Source organism: Strix aluco, chromosome 4 (genome assembly GCF_031877795.1).
Source record: "Strix aluco isolate bStrAlu1 chromosome 4, bStrAlu1.hap1, whole genome shotgun sequence".
NCBI lineage: Eukaryota > Metazoa > Chordata > Aves > Strigiformes > Strigidae > Strix > Strix aluco.
This window is the reverse complement of record NC_133934.1, coordinates 89,682,183-89,703,379: the sequence shown is the minus strand read 5'-3', so window position 1 is coordinate 89,703,379 and position 21,197 is coordinate 89,682,183. Positions and strand designations below refer to the sequence as shown.

The 21,197-nt window shown below is 41.5% G+C and overlaps 1 protein-coding gene across 1 annotated transcript; it reads right to left on the bottom strand.

Moving 5' to 3' along the window:
• Positions 1 to 455: 455 nt before the first annotated feature.
• Positions 456 to 21,110, bottom strand: CHP1 (calcineurin like EF-hand protein 1). The gene is made up of 7 exons (XM_074824137.1): positions 20,813 to 21,110; positions 14,565 to 14,637; positions 6,462 to 6,542; positions 5,056 to 5,183; positions 4,279 to 4,340; positions 3,091 to 3,213; positions 456 to 1,804 (listed from the first exon to the last, which is right to left on the bottom strand). Exons 1-7 carry the CDS (start codon positions 20,877 to 20,879, stop codon positions 1,751 to 1,753), a joined length of 588 nt encoding a protein of 195 aa, XP_074680238.1. The 5' UTR covers positions 20,880 to 21,110; the 3' UTR covers positions 456 to 1,750.
• Between the last annotated feature and the right edge of the window lie 87 nt (positions 21,111 to 21,197).

Genomic DNA, 21,197 nt, shown 5'->3' with positions numbered 1-21,197 from the left:
CACGAGCATTTAAAGGAGCCGCTCGCCAAGGGCTGCGGCGGCGCCAACGCCTGTCCCACACCCCCGCGGGCTGAGGGGCCCCGGCCCGGGACGGAAAGGGGCGGAGGGACCCGTTCCGGCAGCCCTGCCGGCACCCGCCTCCAGCTACGGGGCTGGCGGCAGCCCGCCCCGCCCCGCCGCCGTGCAGGCCGTGGGGAGCTGCTCCAGGCCTGTGCGGCTCTCACCGGTGCTCCGGGTCAGCCCCGTGCCTCACCGGCACGGCCCGTTCGGGCGGGGGCTCCCCTCGAGAGCCCCAGGGTGGAGCAGTGCTGCTGCCGCTCCCCCGTCCTCCATTTCACCGCGCAGCAACAGCCGCCCCCCGCCCCCCCCCCGTTCCCCGCCACCCGGTTGCGCGTGCAATCCTGGCAGCAGCAGCCCTGCCGTCTGCCTGGGCCGCGGCTAGCAAGCGATCGTGATGGCTCTGAATGACTGCCTTTATTCATTCTGTCAGTTTGTGTGTCATCTGCAAAAAGTATTTTTTTTTTTTTAGCAGCGGTAATTTTACACTTCAAGCTGACGGGTGAATGTACTGAATTGCATAGAAATACAGTCTGAAATATCTGGGATAATACATACTTCCTCATATATTCTTATGCTAGAGCTTTCATAAATACAGCTACCACCCTCAACACAAATCTAACAGACCAGGACTTCCGTACTGGAAAATAACTACTGATTATCCAGGCCACTATGATTAAAAAAAAAAAATCAGTACTTTGTTTCATGACACTATTACCAGGGGGCAGTGACAGAACTGTAAGCCCAGATTTTTGGCATGGTTAGTTTTCTTGCATTATGTACACTTGTAAACAAGTTTACACTTTCAGAGGCAAAACCACCCTGATGAGAGGAGGGATGCTAGAGCAAAGCAAGCTGGAGAGGGCACTTCATGGTCCACTGGCTGTCAAGCCTGCAAACTATTCAAAGGAAAGTTTCTGCATCTGTTAGTGGAACAATTTAAGTGATTTAGTGCAGAATTCCTATTCCTTTTGAGGACACCACAGCCTGTCTCCACCACAGACTCTCCTATTGTCCCTGTGAATTCATCCCACAAAGAATAAAATCTATTCACAGTACTTTAAAGTACTCTAGGCTATCATCATGCATTCAGTGCTAGTTGTACAATGAAGCCATAGAAATTGAGAAGTCCTCAAGTAAAAGGCAGATTTGGAAGCAGCAAAGAAACAAATCTGCATGTAAAGAGCCAAATGGGAAAGGGGAAAAAAAAAAAAAAAGAGGCAGCTGTAATGTGATGTTGCTACTGGAAGCAGAAGTGAATCATTATCACTGCACCTAGTATTTGAGTAGGTGCTTGTCTCCAAAATGTTTTCAGAGGGCACTTCTGTGGCATGTTCCAGTTTTTCCATCCTCAGATTCAGAGCTCAGAAGAATCAGTTTGTAGATTAAACACCAGTACATAAGGAGAGACATTTTTGCTGAAACAGTAGTGCAGAAGGAGACAAGGGAGAAAGGGTAAAAAAAACTGAAGGAAAAGATTTTAAAAAAATTAAAAATGCTCCTTTCCAAGTTGCATGGCAGCCATTTCCCTTTGTTCCTGATGCACAGGGAATGTTCACATTGGTAGAACAAATCAGGGAGAGGTTGGAGATGTATATGCACCAGTAGCAATGCTCTGGGGGAAGGTGCTAAGGAGAAAATGAAGTTCTATTCATTATATAGTAGGGGTAGAAAGGAATAGGTTCTCCATCCATCAGTGAAGAAATCGAATGCTCATTTTCTGCTCTACATCCACTTTCTCCAAAACCTGCAACAGAATTCAGAAACAGCTACTTAAGTTACTGTACATACTTCTCTCCTACAAAGTTTCTTACTCTACTATAGAGGAAATGGGCAGGAACATGGGATGTCTTCAATTTGGCATGCCAGTCTTTCATCTAGAGACTGCTATTTTTCATTCCAGACTAAGGTCCTTCCAAGGAAAGAAACTTCAGCCATTAAAGCTGGAAGAAGGCGTCAACCAAAACGTTAACTAATGCAGTTTCAGTCTGCCAACAGCCCAGAAAGGCTTGGATTCCCAAAATTAGACTGTGTGGGAATACACAGCCAGGAAACAGAAGAGAGAACAGAGTAGAGGAAGTGGCAGGAGCAGTCACTGAAGAGCTAAAAATCAAGACCACAGCATCACTAACACAGATAATTGTAAAAAACTTCATTCACTGAACTGCTATTAACACCAAGGTATGAAGACATTAGGCTGCTCCAGGCTGTTTCAGGCAGTAGACTTTACTGTTCCAAGATTAGAATAATTTATATTTGAAGAGTCCTCTGGAGGTCTTTTAGTCCAACTCACTCAACTCCTACAGGTTGCTCAGGGCCTTGTCCAGTTAAGTTTTAAATCTCTCCAAGGAAGGAGGTTCTACATCTTCAGCAGCTATGATCACCCTCTTGGTAAAAAGTTTTCCTTACAGCTAACCAGAATTTTCCATGTTGGAACTTGTTTCTGTTGCCTCTTGTCCTGTCTTTGTCCACCTCCAGGATAAGCCTGGTTCCTCTTGTCAATACCATCCCATTAGGTAGTTGAAATTGTTCTACTATAGGACAACTTTTTCCACTGACTATGTAATTGCTCCTTACAATTACCCATTTCTGACTAACAAAAGATGTTATTCAAAGGACTAGAGCTAGGAACTTGAATACTGCTATTAGTTGTGTCACTAAGATAAAAATCTACAACTGAAAACTGATCAGTACAACGATAGCAGACAAATTGCTGTGTTATAACTGTGCTAGTCAGGCTACTTGTGTAGCAAGTGGTTGCAAAATAAAAAAAGTGAAAATTCTGCAGTATATTCAGTGCTGTAGCTTATGTAAGAGTATGAAGAAAATATGGACTAATTATTAGCACCCTGACAGTATAAAAAAAAGTCCTGATAAAGAAGGGAAGAAAAAACTAGCAGAAGGCTTGCTTTGCCCAAATGCAGGCAAGACTATTTGAAAGACTTCCTCTCTGTTTCCATTTGCATTTAAGTCTGAATGACTTGCCCATTACTGAGCAGTTTCATTTAGTAAGTAAAAGTGTAGTTTACCAACCTTTACAAACTCTGCAAAGGAGATGGCACTATCTCCATCTTGGTCAGCTTCCTGGATTGTCCTGTCAGCAATGCTGCCCAGCTGCTCATCTGAAATGTTGACACCAACCATCATCCGTAATACCTGTAACATACAAAAGTCCCCAGGTTTATTTTTTTTTTAAAAAAACAAAATAACCATTATTGACATAGGAACAGAAGTATTCTTAGTGCTGTTTTTCTCATGTATACCGTGAAAATAACATCATACAAGAACAACCCTGGAGGATTTCCAAGGAAGTAATTTCTAGACAGACTCCTATCTGTGCTTTGTACACCAAGGCTTTCAGGAAAGACAGCTTCCTTTTGTAGCCACCTCTGACAAAGAATCTTGCTTTTTTATTAGGCAGCAGGAAGAGGCAGAAGTATGAGAAAGCTTTTGGAACTAGGAATGAGTACCTTTTTTTTCCAATGCTTTTGTCTATTTTTTTCCCCCCCCACAAAACATAACATTCAATTGAGTATCTGCTGTTTGAGATAGTTGCCTACAGGAATTTTGTAAGTATGGTCAAATTATAACTGCCATTACTCTCTACAGTTAGCAAAGCATTTTCTATGCAGATACAAGAGGGCAGTTTCAGTCAAAAGGAAACCCTTGTCCTACATCAGGAACCACAAATTGCCATGTCTACTTCCCAGGATTAGTAGCATGTAATTACTCCCAGCTCAAGCCTAGTTTCATATATATGCAGTGTTGATGAACTTTGATTACCTTTGCTGCAATTTCAAGAAGTTTTATTCTATTGAGAGGATGCGCAGAGTATCAGGCAAACAACCTAATCCACCTCAAGGATTGTCCCTGTGAAGTCCTGACAGAAGCACCTTTGAAAGTCATAGAAAGTAGTTCTTAAGGGGCTTAGTGTATTTGTTGGATATTTAGGTATCACTTCCAACAGGATCTGCTTAGCCTAGCACTATGCCTTAAATTTGAATCTAGCACTCCCCATCTGATAGAACAGCCTGGGCTACCAAATGAGATTAAAGTCTCATACCATATCTAAAGCTTTAAACCAGAGATAAGCAATTAGCCACCAAATTCCTTCAGTTCTTTTGAGAGGACTGTTGTTAACTTCCCTCTTCATGCTAGATGGGTGTGAAGTCACAGAGAAGGTCATGATAGAGTCATTCAAAGAAGCCCTGTGCTACTTACCTGAAGAAGCTCATCCCTGGAAATCTTGTCATCTTTATCTAGATCATATAACCGAAAAGCAACTACAGGGAAGAAAAGAATAAGCAGTTTAACTCAAGTGCCATTATTTTTCTTCATAACAATACATTTATGTAAAAAAAGTATTAATAAATTATTGTCAGAGAATTAGCTTAGAATTTTAATTCACCATGAAATTCATGTTACCACTAATTCATTCAATCCTTTAACTTCAGAGCCAACCATTTTTACATTACCATTCATTCCCTTTGACTATATTCTGGATGAGATACAACAGAAATTTTAGGTGCTCTGAGGACTGTTGCCAACTTTGATTAGTGAGCAGGAGCATTCTGCTCATATACTGTAGGCAGACATCCAAATACTCAAGAAAAGTACTCAGCTGAAGGTGAGGAAAACGCACTATATTATATGGAAGACTGGAGAAAGAAGCAGAAAAGCCCATTCATGTATGGGATGTGGCTTCTAAATCTGAAATAACTTTGGATGCAAACTATTTTGAAACCCTTCTGTTACGATACATTTGGAAAAGCAGCTACATTACTTGAGATTCAATCAACTCCACCAAATTCCAGTACAAGAATGGGTCAATTGTTGACATTCTGAACAGCTAAGTTTGTAAGTTAAAGAAAATCAGCTGTTAGAGGATATCATCTACAGGGAATGACTGCACAGAAGATCCCAAGCCCCTTCACTCCCTTCCCAGAAAAACAAAAAAAGAAAAATAATTGCTTCTATAGGAAGGTTCACATTTCTTACAGTGGAGCTTGTTACTTCGGCTGTTGAGTGGTTCTGGTCCATTCTGGTCTTTGCTCTTTTCATTATCTTCTATGGGTCGGAAGTGGGCTAGTGTCCTCATGAATCCACGGAAATTCACCTGGTCCTCTCTGCGTAAGCATTTCAACAGGTCAGTTTTAGTACAGCTTATACAAGTTCTTTCTTTCAGTAATGAAGAGTATGAATGTCTAAAGTATTAACACCATGTAGACTCTCCCAGTCCCACCTCCCCAGGGTTTGGCTGCCTATGCTCAAACCCAGCTCCAATACAGTGCAGCTGCAACCTGGGATCATGCTGTTTTGAAGCATGATGTATAAAAAAAAAGCCATGAGAAGTCTTGTGGAGGGCTCTCCTCCCCTTGCCTGCTAGCTTTATTTACACTGAAGTTCTCACCCTTGGCTCTTGCCTGAGCTATTCTGCAGCTGTGCCTGAGTCTGGTAATGTATCTTGCTGATCTGGACCCTGATTCCCTGGACACACCTAAGACTTGCTTCGCCACTGCCAACTTGTCTGGCAGCCACTGGACTGCTGGCTGATGTGACAACAGTCACTGCACCTGCTCTACATTTCCTGTTCAGGTGCTGTGCCCTTTGTCAGTGAGTACATCGCCCCTGCCAGCTCTGCTGTCACCTTTGCCTCCTGCTTGTGAGGCAGCCACTGCCCACTGCTCTCTGACAAATAGCTCTCTTCTCTAGAGTTTCTGTGGGAACCAGCTACATAAGTACTTTCCAGGACTCCTGCTTTCTATTCAGGAAACCCTGCCGGGTATTAGCTGGTATGACTTGATTAGACAATCCAATCCTCACCAATCAGTAATGCCAAATGTGCTCAAGAACAGCACCAGATCCCATAGAACAATCTAGAGAGGTACAGTGAAGAGAGACAGTACTGAAAATTTGATCATCTCTTTGGATTTATGTTAGAAGTGCCATAAACTATATGTTAAATGTCATCAAAAACTAAACAAACAAAAAAAGCTGATCTAATAACAAATGTACGCTTAGAGGCTAAAAGGTGAAAAACAAGACTGAATTGGTTACTTAGCATAAAATAGTATTGCTACGAGTTTGCTTTAAGAACCAAAGTCCATACCTGCCCTTGACTTTCTTTAGAAGTGTTCAGCAGCAGAGCAAAAAGAATGGAAAACTGCGACATGAAGTCTGAGTTTGTCAATGAATAAAGCACACAAAACTCTTGTAAGGTTGTGAAGTATTTGTCATTACAGAGTGAAAACATGCTGAGGAAACAATGTACCCTCACACATTTTGTGGTGTTTGAGGCGTTCAGCTATTAGTAAATTCAAATTCTGTGCTTTAATTGTCAGCATTTCACTCCTATCAAAACTTCATTTTGTGCCTGCTCGCAAATTCAGTCTGTTGGAACTCACCCCTCTGGAAAGAAGGCATTGATAATTCTGTCTCCCAGTGGATTGATGGCAAGCTCTGGAATCCGCTGGAAGTCTTCACGGCTAAATAAAGCAAGAACACAAGTCTGCATAAAGTTGAAGTCAGAGGAGAAAGAGTTGCTTAAAAAGAATTCACAGTAAAACATCCGTTGGGTTCTATTTCTGCTGCAAGACACTTGGTGGTTTTTAAAATGTAGCTCTTTAAATCATGTTTTCCCTATGACTAATGGCACAAAACAAAACAAAAGACAACGCCAAGCCTCTATTACATTACAGACTAGCAGCGTTCATTTATCATGTTAACAGCACTTCTCAGATGCTAACATTGTTTGTGCTAGAAACCTTCCTGTAATGATGCCAACTAGTTTGCAATTTAAGGAAAGGAAAGCTTCTGAAATGGCTTTGAGGGGAAATATGGCTTCAAAATAAAAATTAATTACTTTTTTTTTTAATAATTATTTTGGTACTGAATCATTTGAGTTGGCATGATTTTTCCAGACTACCCCTTCCCAGATTTTGGGACAACACCATACACCTCCAAACATACCACACAGAGAATTTTTTTTGTTTAATGCAACAACTTTAGATCTTATTATAAATGCCAAATTTCAGATTATTTAGCTTCAACCAAGCAGCACCCTATTTTAAAGTAGTAAATTTAGACTTTGATGGGGGCCTGTACGCCAGATGTAACTTCTCCAGTACATTGCAAATACTCACTGCTCTTGCCAGCCATTCTCCTTTCTGCTCATGATTACATGTACACAGTATAAGCATAGCTATGCTTACATTGTTACAGCTTTTTCTGATCTGGAAGACATCATGAACTGTACCGATATAAACACATTTTAGATCAGTATGACATGAACATAGGATTCTTTCTATTATTAGAGTTGCACTAATTGTTTTTTTTCTTTTAACCTATTACAATGTCACTAATGGGGAAGTGGGATAATCTTGGTCTGACCAAGGCAGACACACCAAGTGTGCCTTAGTGAACACTTTGGTCAACAGGTGTGGTTTTGGGTTGTTTTTTTTTTCCTCCCCACTACAACAGAGCACAGCAATTCATCAGTTAGTACAAGATGTACTCCATAACCATTTAGGTTTTAAATTGCAGAGATAACAGCAATGGCGTAAGGCTGTAAAAAAAGAAAATCTATTCTGTCTGAATACGTAGCTTGACATTTCTCGCCCAATCTCCAGAAACACTGGCAATCCCCTTCAAGTCAAATGTAGTCCTGCTGATTTTGAAATTTGGATCAAAATCTCGAACTTGGTTACTAAATGTTTGCTACTTTTGAAACCTGTGCTCACTAAATGAATCAGCAACAATTCATGTCATTACACCAGAAAATTGGCAGAGTAAAGTAAACACCAACAGACTTTGAGATTATTTAAGCCTTTTAAATAGATTTAAACTCCTACTGTGATCTTAAAGACACGGGAAAAAAAGGAAATAGCTAACCTTATTACTAGTCTAGCCTGGGAAAGGCACAGAAGCAAGACGTTCTAGTTTAAAATGCATTAGCACTCCTTGCACCCAGTCGCACCACAGCACTGTTAAGAGTCCCAATTATAAATACCTCTGTTACAGCACGGTTAAACTGTTTGACCTTCCAACGGAGCAACCTGACCATATTTTTAAGCTATCCCAGCAAACTTCTGCTCTGACCAGGTCTGAATTATTTTTAATAGGCAAAGTTAACATCTGTATGTTAACTGTAAAAGCTCATTACCAGGCCTTTCAGGACTGCTGTATTTTAAGCTATAGCTGAAAGGCAAAGTATGCATTAGCAATTTAGACAGGAGACACAGTGATGTGGAAAGCCTATGTCCTCATAACAAAATTTTAACAGGACTTCTGTGTCAATGCTACCATTTATAAGCTAAAAGCAGCAACTGGCCTCTCTTCCATTTAGAGCAAAATCCTAATGTTTCAGACTTTTTTACTTGCATATCATTTTTTCTTAGTATTAAGTCTCAATTTATACTCAGGATTTCAGCCTCCAGTTGTTCTGCTTTCTAACAGGAGATTAACAATTAACCACAAATAACTCCCCAGGTTTCAAATCTATTTGTCCTGTCATTATCAGAATTGCAATAGACCATTTTTGCTTATTAAGAGCACATTACTGAGTGACTGTTATAATTGAAATAGCTGCAACAGCCATAAAAGTAAATGAATGCATGATGCAAGTTATTCTCCACTTTATAAACCAAGGCTTCCTGCAGTCATTAGGGACCAACTTCACCTGGTTGAGGCTGGAGTTTACAGGAAATCTGATGCTGTCTACTTCTACGTTCATGTGCCGTAGCAACAAGGCTCTTTTAACATATCTTTCCAGGAACCTGGCTTCTGTTAAATCCTTGCTTAAACATAACGTGCAAAGCAACCTTTAACTGCATGTCACCATTATGCAGGCCAACCATTTAATATATATGCCAGTGCACGCACACTTAGACATACTCTGCAGTAAGGAATTTGTAGATTCCAAGACAAGTATTTCTAAGCATGAGTACACCCTCCAAGGCACACAGCAGATCCCTGCCATAAAGGTGGCTCTGCCTTACCCCAAAGGCTGCAAGAAACCTACTAGAGCTGTTTTTTCTTCCTTTATTTCTGGTTGTTCATCCTTCTTTTACTTCTAGATATTAGCAGAAAGTACTGTTCCCTCAACAGGGGTGAGGGGGGTAGGGATCGAGAGCTGAGAGAAGTAAAACAACGGAGAGAAAACAAACCATATGCAAACCAGAAGTGGTAGATGAAATGAAAAATGTCCAGAGGATATAACAAGAAATAACTTCAAAAGGGGAAATAATTAGAAGTAGTAAGGTGTATCATGCAAGATGGTCAAACAGATTTAACAAGTAACTGAAGAGGTTTCATTGTTCCCTTCCCTTGCTAACATCAGCTTTGTCATTCATCAAACCTTTTGGCAGTCTAATGTATCTCATTAACCCCCAAAAAAGCTCCTCACCTTCCTCCTCTCCATCCTCCCAATTATCTTTCTGTTGAATTAGCAACTCAAAGTGGTTCAAAACACTTCAAGAATCTAACAGCACCATGGCTGACAAAGAGGTGCTGGGAGACTGGAGAAATGACAGGGAAAGAGGATGGATATCCTCCTCTTTCACAGCTGTGTCAGCCACCTCATCTAACTTCATCTTTACACATGCTCTACACAAATTTTAAACATTGCTTAATTATCAGAGGAGTAATTGGCTTATAAACATTAGGCCAAGAAGTATGCTAAAAGTAAAGGTGATCAGATGAGCAAGGTGGGGGAGGGGGGGAAAGCAGTGTGAACAAAGCATGGTCAAGGATGGAAGTATAGACTATAGCAGTACCCGTATCTCGCTTGTCTTGTCTGTTTTAGACAAAGCTAGAAATCCTGTGCATTTTCTTAAGCAAAGGTAAAGAAGTCCACATTCAGGGAGCTACATTTTACATTTTACTTTGAAATCTTGCAATATCAGTTTGAACTAGTAAGAAAAAGCCTGACACCTTTCCAGACTGAGATGATACAATTCACTGGCGAAGACCAACAGATGGCCTGGCTAGCTTGTTACCCTTCTCTCAGGACCAGAGGCTTTCTGAAGGTCTCCAGGAGACACCGTCTTGTGAACAGCTTTCATAAGCATAAGATATACACAAACAGCTCAGCACATCTATTCTCCTCACGTATCAGCTTTCAGAACACTTACCTTCCCTTCCTCCTTTCACACTCCCCAGACCATACCAACTGCTGTACAGTAAAAAAAAACTTCTGAGGTGCTTAACCTGTCATTTCCCCCGTGCAGAAGGAACTACTGTAAGTGGGAGGCTCGACGCAAAAGTTACATGCACAAGTAGCAGTTTAGACAAGTATCTCCTTTTTATAGCTCTGTATGTGTCTGTCTAGAGGTACTTATACTAGTAGATAAATTCTGGAGCAGATTTATTCTTGTGTGGTGTACACTTCAGTACCAGCCCAACAAGGAGACTCACTGAAGCAAGCATATAGTTATCTTGGTCATATGCTTCAATGTCCTCATCTTGGAAATCAGAATGTAAAGAAAACATGCACACTGGCTTCCTGCTGACCTATAGTTAAGATGTAGGCAAAACAAACATGCTTCCAGATTTCACAATATAGATGTGGCTACAGACATCCAGGGTACCAACCTTTTGTTCTGGCAACTCAACACATCACAATATTGAAATCAAAGGTGACAAAAGAATTTTCAAAGGAACAGTGTTGTCCTGGCTTTTACAACCTAGTTCCACTCAGATGGGGCAAGTCTGAGGGAGCTTACACATTCTGTTTAGGAAAAGTGAAGCTAAGGAAAAATGTAACATTTTTCTACACTTTTAAAGACTTGATAAGAGTTAATAAGTAATCATGGCTGTAGTCATTCAGAGGATAAGGGGAAAGCCAAAACAAGGCATATGAAGTTTTGTCTCCAATACCCTTCTCACACCTCATTTATGTAACGCTATAAAAACAAAGTAGCTTGAAACTGCACATAGGTACACTGGTGTCCTCATCTGGGCTGGGATAGAGTTAATTTTCTTCCTAGTAGTTGGTACAGTGCTGTGTTTTGGATTTAGTGTGAGAATAACATTATTAGCACACTGATGTTTTAGTTGTTGCTAAGTAGCACTTATCCTAAGTTAAGGATTTCTCAGCTTCCCCTGCTCTGCCAGTGAGCAGGTGCACAAGAAGCTGGGAGGGAGCATAGCCAGGAGAACTGACCTGAACTAGCCAAAGGGCTATTCCATACCACAGAACATCATGCTCAGTATATAAACTGGGGTGGGGGTTGACCAGGAAGGGCAGATCGCTGCTCAGGCATCAGTCAGCAGGTGCTAAGCAATTGTGTTGTGCATCACTTGTCTTCTCTTGGGTTTTATTTCTCTCTGCCTTTTTAACTATACTCCTTCTCATTACTATCATTATATTTTAGTCATTAAACCATTTTTATCTCAAGCTGCGAGTTTTACTTTTTTCCAATTCTCCTCTTCCTCCCACTAGGAGGTAAGAGGAGTGAGTGAGCAGCTGCGTGGTGCTTAGTTGCCAGCTGAGGTTAAACCATGACAACTGAATAGAAGCATCTGGCTAGGAAAGATTTCAGCTTTGGATTATAGTTTCAGAATAAACTACCTGTCTTCTCTAACCACCAGGATTAATCATCATCTACCAGAACTTCTGTAGAAAGTGCTGTTTACCTTGCCCATTTTTAATACATAGATAAGGACAACAACACAGCTTTTCCCCTTCTTCAGAAGGGTGATACACATTTAAAGATTTATTTCATGCCATAAAGAACCGCCTAACACCTCTCCTGATCATAGTCACATGAGTGATTTCTGCCATGTCTGATTTGCAAGTCAAAGGTGTAAGTCATCCTTACAGAAACAATCACTCATAGGAAACAAACAGAAGACATGCCTCCTAAACTGCTTGGCAGTAGTAAGCAAGTGGTAACTTCATCTTGCTTGTCTCAAAGTAGCAAGTTCTCTTTGACCAGTATTTCAGAAACCAACATTTATGACCTTCCGAGCTGTAGTTCTTACTCTCTCCTCATTGTTTTTTTCAGGAAGTAGTTTTCCATTACTTAAACTTAATGGTTTCCACATATTGTGGGTGGCAGGACAGGTTTTAAATTTTGAACACCACTAAGTCTGCCACATTTGGGAGCAGGCTATGCTTAGAGGCCAAGACTGCAAGTTAATGGATCACAGCTTGCACAGTTGCTGGGATTTTCCAAACGAGCTTCACTTCCTTTCCCAAGTACCACGTGATTATCAACAATGAAAGTCAAACTCCTCCTGGTACATAACACTATGAAACTAAGCATTGTGCAACAGACATTCATAGCATATTTAATTAATTACTCCTCTTACGTAAACTGAGTACAATCACTTTGAAGTTTATAAAAACTTTATGGACTCAGGTGAATTTAAAGTTGGAGGGAAGAGTTGAGGAAGAATGTGTGCTAGATTCAAATTGTGCTAGACTGGCAGCCATCACCTGTATTCATCAGTGAAGACTAAACCCATGTGCAAAGTTTGAAAAGGCTGTTAGTGTTGTTTTTCAAGTAATATCATTTTGAGCCACAAGTTGTATTAACCTTACCTACAATATCATCAGTTGATCTGTATGTCACAATTGCCAATTAGCCAATACCACAATTTATATGATACATCGGCTTCGGTGACAGAGTGGGCTTAAGAAGTTCCTGCCCATCCCATCCCAATTGTTTCCACACCCACAATCTGTTTTGTCATCCCTTCAGCTATGCAAGTCCAGATATTTACAGTACAGCCACAGTCCAAATCACTGGAGTCAGTCAGCTTAAAAATATCTATACAAACCAAAAGGGGAGGGAGAGTATTTTTAACCAAAAATAATCACTCAGTAGTCCTGTTTACAGTACAACTCCACAACCAGTTACTTAAATGTTAACTGAGAAGTCAGCAATTTGTGGCACCAGAAGGAACTGCGTATTTCCTTCAGGAAAGGAAACAGCAGTAAGCCGGCAGTAGACAGTGTATCTTACAACTTGTCACCTTCATCTTCTTAGCAGTGATTCTGGCTTTACAGTTAGGTTGGTTTATAGGTAGGTCTAGCTTTTATAGCACATCCCAAAAAAAAAATCACATTTTGCAATATCATATACAAAACCCCAGGTGATCACTGAATCTATGTTTACTGGGTTTGACTGGGATGGAGTCACTATGAAAAAAAATTAACTCCCTCCCAGCCAGACCCCACATACTATGCTACAAAGTCCCTTTCCCCTTCCTACCCTCTCCTGCGTTCTCCCCAGCTTCCCTGTGTATTGGTTCTGGCATATGCAGCTATACAGTGAAGGGGAAAAAACCCACCCAAAAACTGATCAGATTCCTTTTCTGTTGTTTTGCTTGGTAAGCTTTCAAAGCTCTAGGTTAGTTTCCAAAGATGAGCCCTGAGTACCAGCATCAACACAGAAAAGCAACAGACCTTCAGTGGCAGTATGGTCTTAGCCCAACTATGATGGTCGCAAAATCGCACCCCTGGTGCAATCATGGACAGCTGCTCTTTGTCATACCCTTCATAATATTAATGTAATCTGTAGGCAACATCAGAAGAGAATAATAAGCAATTTAATAGAATCAGAATTCATAATTAGTTCAGTAAATAAAGCGCAAACCAACACCAACACAATATAACCAGAATGGGGAAGGCTAGAGAAGAAAGCAGGCAGAGACATATTTTAACAGGCATTCATCCCACTAGAGTTTACCTTTCAGTTGAGAATACTCTTTCCAGCAGACTCAGTCCATTAAAGTGAAAAATGTTTTGCAGAAAGTTTAAACCTCATCTTTATTTCATCATAAGTTGAAAGAAACCATTTCATGTCTGTAGTTTTCAAATTGTAGACAGAAGACAAACACTTTAAAGGCCTTGGAATATCCTACACTACTACTTTAAAGATTAAAATGTGTATTTGTTTAGTCACAGTGACTCAGTTCCAGCTCTTTCTTTTTATTTCTGAGCATACTAATAGACATGGGTGTACAAAAAGAGGTGAAGAGTTAAGTATAGTAAAGGGCTTGTACATCAAAGTAGTGTTAGAAGACACTGGGTATCAAAAACAATTAAGAGCCCATGGTCCCAAAATTATAAATGATCTTTTTGTTATGAAAGCCAGGATGAAGACAACATAGTGGAACCATTCTTATAATAATTATTAGAAGCAACATATAAAGAAAGGTAAGAAATAACAATCTAAAAACATGGTTTCACATTTCTGAACATTTGTTGTGAGACCTTGAATGTCAAACCTGACCTTCCTTGTATTAAATGCTACAAACCTTCAGCACTACAGTAAAGACAGTCGGTATTTAGAGCACCTCAGTTCAACCATCAGACTTCTCCTGACCTTTCATAAAAGAGAACAAACTTGAATGTCCATGTAGACGGTAGGTATGAAAGAACCTGTTATAATAGCCTCACTGATTCACCACACGAGGAAAACGTGCAGGCATCCTGCGACAGCAAGCCACCATTACAGATGTGTGTCAATGCAAGGACAGCTGAACGAGTGGATACCCACCTAAGAGTGCCATTTTCTCCTTTGTCTAAGCTGGTGAAGCGACTGTACAAGCGGGTGATTTGACTGTGGGAGACTGAAGAAAAAAGAAAGAAGAAACACAAATTAGCATGTCAATGATTTCTCATAGGGACAGACCTCATTACACTGAACTACTCTGTTGTCAGAAACTGTTCAAAAAAAGATTACACAAAACAAGTTAATTTTGAAGAACATAGCAATCAGCAGTTTAGGGGCTTTGTGAGCTATAAATTACATCTTAATATTCAAGAATCCACAAATAAGGCCATTCTTCAAAAACGTGGCTAACTGCCTTCTACGCGTTTATATTTTTGGTCTCTAATATTCTTTGGTTCAGTGAATGGCAATTAAAAAGAAAACAATAGCTGATTCACAGTTCCACTGTATTTCCCTTATGGTTAGAAATGATCTGGACACAGACAACTCCACTGATGACCTCTACATTGTTCATGACACCACAGACCTCTGCAGTAGTATCTTTCTTTCCCTTTTGCTTATCTCTACTACTGTTGACTTTTTCCATCTAAAGATGGAAATTGTACTCAGTTTCTCTGCATAAGGAAAGTAAGAGAGACTTTACACCTGATCACTTTTCTTCCTTTACAGGACTGCCTGAATCTAAACAGTTTGTTCATTTTGGGGTTCGCTAAAGTAATTCCCAGGTTTCTAGGACACTGAGTTAAAAGTCAAAAAGCTTATTTCTAAAGAAGTTCAGGAGGGAGTTGGGACACAAAGCAAGCAGAAAGCTAATGCAGACTTTTTAAACCTGCAATTTGAAACAGAAATTCCAAAGCCAGTATTAAGCTTAGCATCATACTGTCAACATTACCAAGATATTAGACAACCCAAGACACCAGACATCTACATCTTCAGAACAGTCCATGATGGGAGCGGGTTAAACCTATCTAGAATAGCAATTCCTTTTACACTGAAAGAATGCCCTACAGAAGATCTTGGCTTTTCAGAGCCTCTTGAGATGAAGTTAATAAATACATGAAATAAGACTGAATTGAATTTTAACATTTACTCAGTAAAGGTGTGATTTTCTACACTGTTAAACTAGGACTTAGTGTCATTTTCGGATTCAGTTGTTTTAAAAGCCTTCACCAGGACACGTACAATGCTTTTGTTACTTGCTAAAACTTATTTGGGAACAGGTTGCACAGCAGTTGGCTGTTCTGTGACAACAGAGGCAATATTTTTTTTTTTTCAGGTTTGTTCTTTCTCCATGCTATTTGTTTAGGTTCAACTGCTCCCTCCTTTAGGATGACCTGCCAGCAACTGGCCTTTTTTTTTTTCCTTCTCTCCTTGGCAACTTTCATTCTTTGCATAGGGTTGGGCAATTTGCTCAGTTCCACCTAAGACAACTTCTCTACAGTAAGACTGGGCAGCTTGCTCAATTTCAAGTTAAGCAACAAACACAGAGAAAGCAGGCACCAGTGTTCTAAAGACTTAGAATTCCTGCATGTCTGATTTAGTGTTTTAGATATGATAGGCAATAACAACAACCGATGATGAAAAAAGAATAGCCTGGAGTTACATATCCAATAAGAAGCCATGTACTCCCACTCCTCCTTGGAAAGAAAGTGATGAGAATTCTATTCAGTTACCATTTCCAAACTAATATCAGCAACTCCATTTTTGGAACTCCTCCGTAACAGCTAGTATGTGATAAATAGTATGTAGCTATTGACAGGAGAAGAGGTGTTTTTGTTACCGTCATACTAGACAAAAAGCCTATCATAGCTATACGGGAAAGGAGGATGATTCGGGTCCACCACTTTATTCTTTCAAAATTTCCTTCTTGGTTCTCATCCCTCACAGAATCTGCATCACTAGACACTTTTCAGAGCCTTCTCACACAAAAATAAAGATTTTGCTATTGCCTACTGACCATTCAGGAGAACCAGAAACAAGACCTGCAATTTATGACTGCTTCTTAATATCAAACGTTAAGGCTGAAAGCTAGATGAAATATGATTTTCTCTATGCTGCTGCCCACTAAGGTCCTTCTAAAAATTTAAGCCAAGACTTCTAGAATACAAGCTGTAACCTCTATTTTACTTCTATTATTAGAAAGTTTTTTGCAATTAGACACTCAAACTCTTGTCTAAAACATTAGTGTAAGCTCATATACATTTATATACTTAGAAAATACATAAATATCCATCAGAAAATCCATCACCATTTACCACTAAAATATTTTCTCTCCTAAACTACAATATGAGCAATAGTTTACTATTAATCCTTAGGTAGACTGCTTCAAAGCATGGGAACAAAGGGTGTGAACCAAATAGTTTGAATACTGTTACATTCCAATGGCTTTCCAAAAGCTTGCAACAGAATGCAGACAAGCAACACCCTGGACCTCATCTGTTTCTTGTAGTTGTTACTGAAATACAAAAGCAATTAGGACTACTTGAAGGTTTTTTCAAACTCAAATTTCAAAATGTTTATATGCAAAACAAACAATTTCCGTACAACATTATATAAGATTTAGGACTGTCAACTTGAGGCTTAGCACCTGTTACTGAGAATCTGATGGAGACTTTCTGTCACTAAGTAGAGGTTTTTTTAGTGGATGCATTATTCCCCAGTTCTTGGAAACATTACCTTTGCAGATGTTTCTGAACTTATTACAGTAAGAAGTGTTTTTCACCACAACATAAAAAAAATAATATAGACTTTTAATCCAAACTTAGATTTAATTCAAGAGATTAAGTGTCATTGTATGGCTTTTGAAAGACTATGCTTCAAGTCCCCTAAAAGATATCTTTATCTCTTCAGAGAAAGAACATTAACATGTGATTCATCACTCACATTAGTATCATCAGCTATTCAGTTTTGTGCTATATAAAATGGAACAAGTGAAAAGTCATATAATTCCACAGTTGCACTCAACTGAATTGGTTAAATGTTCTGTTCTGTGCTTCCCACTTATCCCACATGAGCTGAAGGAGTCATGTTTCACAGTAAGGAGGCCAAAACCAGAAACCTTAGGAGCACTTACCAGAACATCAGTTTAAGGTGGACATGTAGTACTGCCAAATTTTTCCACCTCTACAAAGTCCCTTTCTCAAACTTATCAGCATCAAGTTTCTAACAAAACATGGGATACTCTATTCAGTAACACTAACTTCACATTCTCTCCATGAACTTTGTTCCAGATAAACTAGTGTCCTGGGTTTTTTTTCCCCCACCTTGTACCTTATATAAATATTTGAACCTATATGAAGTGTATAACAGCACTAAGAGCTTGGTGGAATTTTCCATCTACCTAGAGAAGTTTAAAGGCAGAGGAAAATCACATTCCTAGACTGTGGATACAGGCTGGGGAGGAGTTTGATAAAGTCAACGAGACATTCAAACAAGCATGAGTCAGAAATTAGCAATGCTTGATTAACAAAGTGGTAAAACTTATAAAACTGAGTAGCAAAAACACAACTGAACTAAACTCAGGCCTCAAAGCTTAAACCCACTGATGACAACCTTAAGCTCCTGTAGTGCTAGGGCCTGAATAATAGGCCCTGAAACAAAGTTGACCTCTAGATGAGCCTCACAACCAAACATTACCCATTATTAATATCTGCTAATTCATAAAATCTGTATTACCATTAGCATTTATTAATTAGTATCTGATCATTAACAAAATATGTATGCTCACTAGTGAAAGATGTAGCTTAGACAAAGTGTAATTAGTAGTGAGGATGAAATGCTGTAAGAATGTGTATCCAACTTCCCTTGTTCAGCCTTGTTCAAGGCTGAGAACCCAAGTGTTTGGTCTTGTTAGAAACTCCCTTGGTTCTCCCTTCCTGAGCCCTGGCCAGGTTTTGGGTGGAATCCAACAGGAGGATGAAACCAGATGTTTCCACTCAAAGAAAAGCGCAGGTCATTCTGACTTGCTGATTTTTGATATGTAAGGCTGGACCCTCTTGCCACAGCTTTGGATGCCTCACCTACGGATGGACACATCGCGTAGGACTTCCCACTCGCAGGGAAAGGCTCTCCAAATCCCCGCTGCAACTGGGGCTCCCCAGCACCTGCGGGTCTGGATGTTGGCAACGTATGCAAGCAGTGATGGATCCTTCTTAATCACTATTCTCCCCTTTGTGTAGTAATGATTAGGTGCATTACCTTGCTTGTTCTTATTTTCTATAATTAACTGTATGCAGTAATAAGAAAAATACAGAATAGTACACTTAATTATTACTTATTTTTGGTATTACTTGGTTATATCCTTTAAGTATTAACAGTAAAATAAACCTACTCTTTTCACTCTGGTGTCTGAGTTTAATCGGCATCCTCGATCAGCAAAACAGCTCCCCACTTTGAAGACAGAACAAAAGCATTTAGAGGCTAGAGTCAAGTGGTTTTACTGCTTAGACTGCCTATATAGCCATCTTACTGGTATTTAACTATCATGCAAGTAACATTCTAAGAATAAGGCACCACTGACAATAAATATTGTCATGAGGGGAAAAAAGTAAAGCCTTTTAGAGTAACATTCCAGATATAGGGTTTGGTTTTTGAAGCATCTTTATAAATGAGGTGAGGCTACTGTTACTCTATGATCTTTGTGAATAAAAAGAAAAAACCCCAGAACACCAGCAAGTTCTTACTGGATAAGTACACTCTGACATGCCTACTTGTTTATCATAGCCTTCCTGTAGAAGGTTCTCTTGACAGATGGAAAAAGGATCATGGAAACTATGTTAACTCACTCAGCTGTCTATTACTCTAGCCAGTACGGTCTTAATTTTCTTCCACTTCTTTCCTGTAGCCACTCACTTTCCTGACACAAATAAACTATCACCTAAAATTAATATATAACACCATTTATATTGGAAAGAAAACCGAGGAAAGTATTTGCATATGGCAAGAACAGATCAGCAAGCATAAGCAGGAAAAAAAAACATGATCTGGGAAGACCTTGTTTACCCGAAGTCGGGGGGGGGGGGGGGGGGGGGGGGGAAACACCAGTGATGTTATGACCTCCCCTCTTCAATTAGTTGAGGACTCCCTCCACTTACTATCATTCAGTATTTGCTAGAATTCTGAGACAGGCAACCATTCTATCAGTCAAATTAACACTGTGATCTACCTGTTCTAAGGTATTTTATATTTATGGAAAACAACTTGATCAAATACTATAGCGTAAAGTAGCTATATATTACAGTCCAGCTTGAATAATGCTCTCCCAATTGCTGGCTAGTACAGGAAATCTAACTTTTTTTAGTTAACCATACACAACTTTTCACAAGTTCCTTTATGTTTTAAATGCCTCTCCGCATTCATTCTGAACACCCTTAAGACAACTTTAGCGATAGCCTATGAAACAAATAACATTTGGAAAAAATTTACTATACAAGGGGAGCTTTTTTGGGCTAAAAACAGCTGCTGGAGGGAAACACCAGCACCAGAAACACAGACTGACAAGTCTTTGAAATCCAACTAGTTGTCTCTGTGCGAAGGCAATACTGCAGATACCTAGAGCACCGCTCCTCTCTCTTCCCACCCAGGGGAGTGAGCGGCTTTCACTAAATGCCGTTGTACAGACGATCTTCCCATCCTTAACCCAGAGTAACGGCTCCCACGCGAGGTCTCTCCTGCAACCCTAGCGCGGCCAGGAACCGAGGGCACTCGCAGATCCCAGCTGACTGGGTGACAGATTTCGCTTTCTACTCTGCCAAGCAAGCACGTACCAGCCCCCGCGGCTGCCCCTGTCGCGTCTAAGCCAGCCCAAAGCACACCTCAGCTCCCCAGCAGCTGTATTTACAGCCGGCAGCTGCTGCCGGCCCTAAGCGAGCGGGAGAACGGCAGAGCCCCGGGCCCCATCACCCCGGGGCCGCTCCTGCGCGGCGACCAGCACGGGGCGGAGGGGGACGGACGGGGGGACACGGACACGGGGACGACGACACGAACGAAGAGGCATTTCCCAGGTTTCCGCAGGCCTACAAGGCATGCCCGCCCCCGGTAGCTGGGACAACACGGTCCCAGCCCAGGGCCGGCTGGGACCAGACACTGCCCAGCCAGGAAGGCAGTGGTCGCCCTCATCTCCCGCCGCCGGGCAGGGTCGGCCCTCCGGAGCACGGCTCGGCGCGCAGCCGCGAGGGGACAGACAGCGGCGCGGCTGGCCGAAGCGCCTCGGCGGCTTGAGGGACAGGGCGCTGCCCCGCGCCCAGCCCCCACAGCGCTGCCCAGCCCGCCTCGCCTCAGGGCCCCGCACTCACAGCCCGTCTCCTTCTTGATCTCCTCGATCTCCTCGTCCCGCAGCAGTGTAGATGCCCGCGAACCCATCGCCACCACTGGGCCCGAAGGGACGGGAAGGGCCGCGCTCCGCGCCGGAGAGAGTTACGTAGCCGAACGGCGACGGCGGTACCACAGCCACCCCCGGCACGGGCCCGACCGCAGCCGCCCAACTGTACTGAGGCGGAAGGCGAGCCCGCACCGGCTCTTATCGCCCGGTCCGGCCCGGCCCTGCCCTGGCCGCCCGCCTCACCCCGCCCCTCAGCTGCACGGCTGCCGCCGACCGACACCGACACCGGCGCGCATGCGCACAGCGCGCCAGGCCGAGGCGCGGGCGCCACCCCTGGCGGCGGAGGCTGCTCCCAGCAG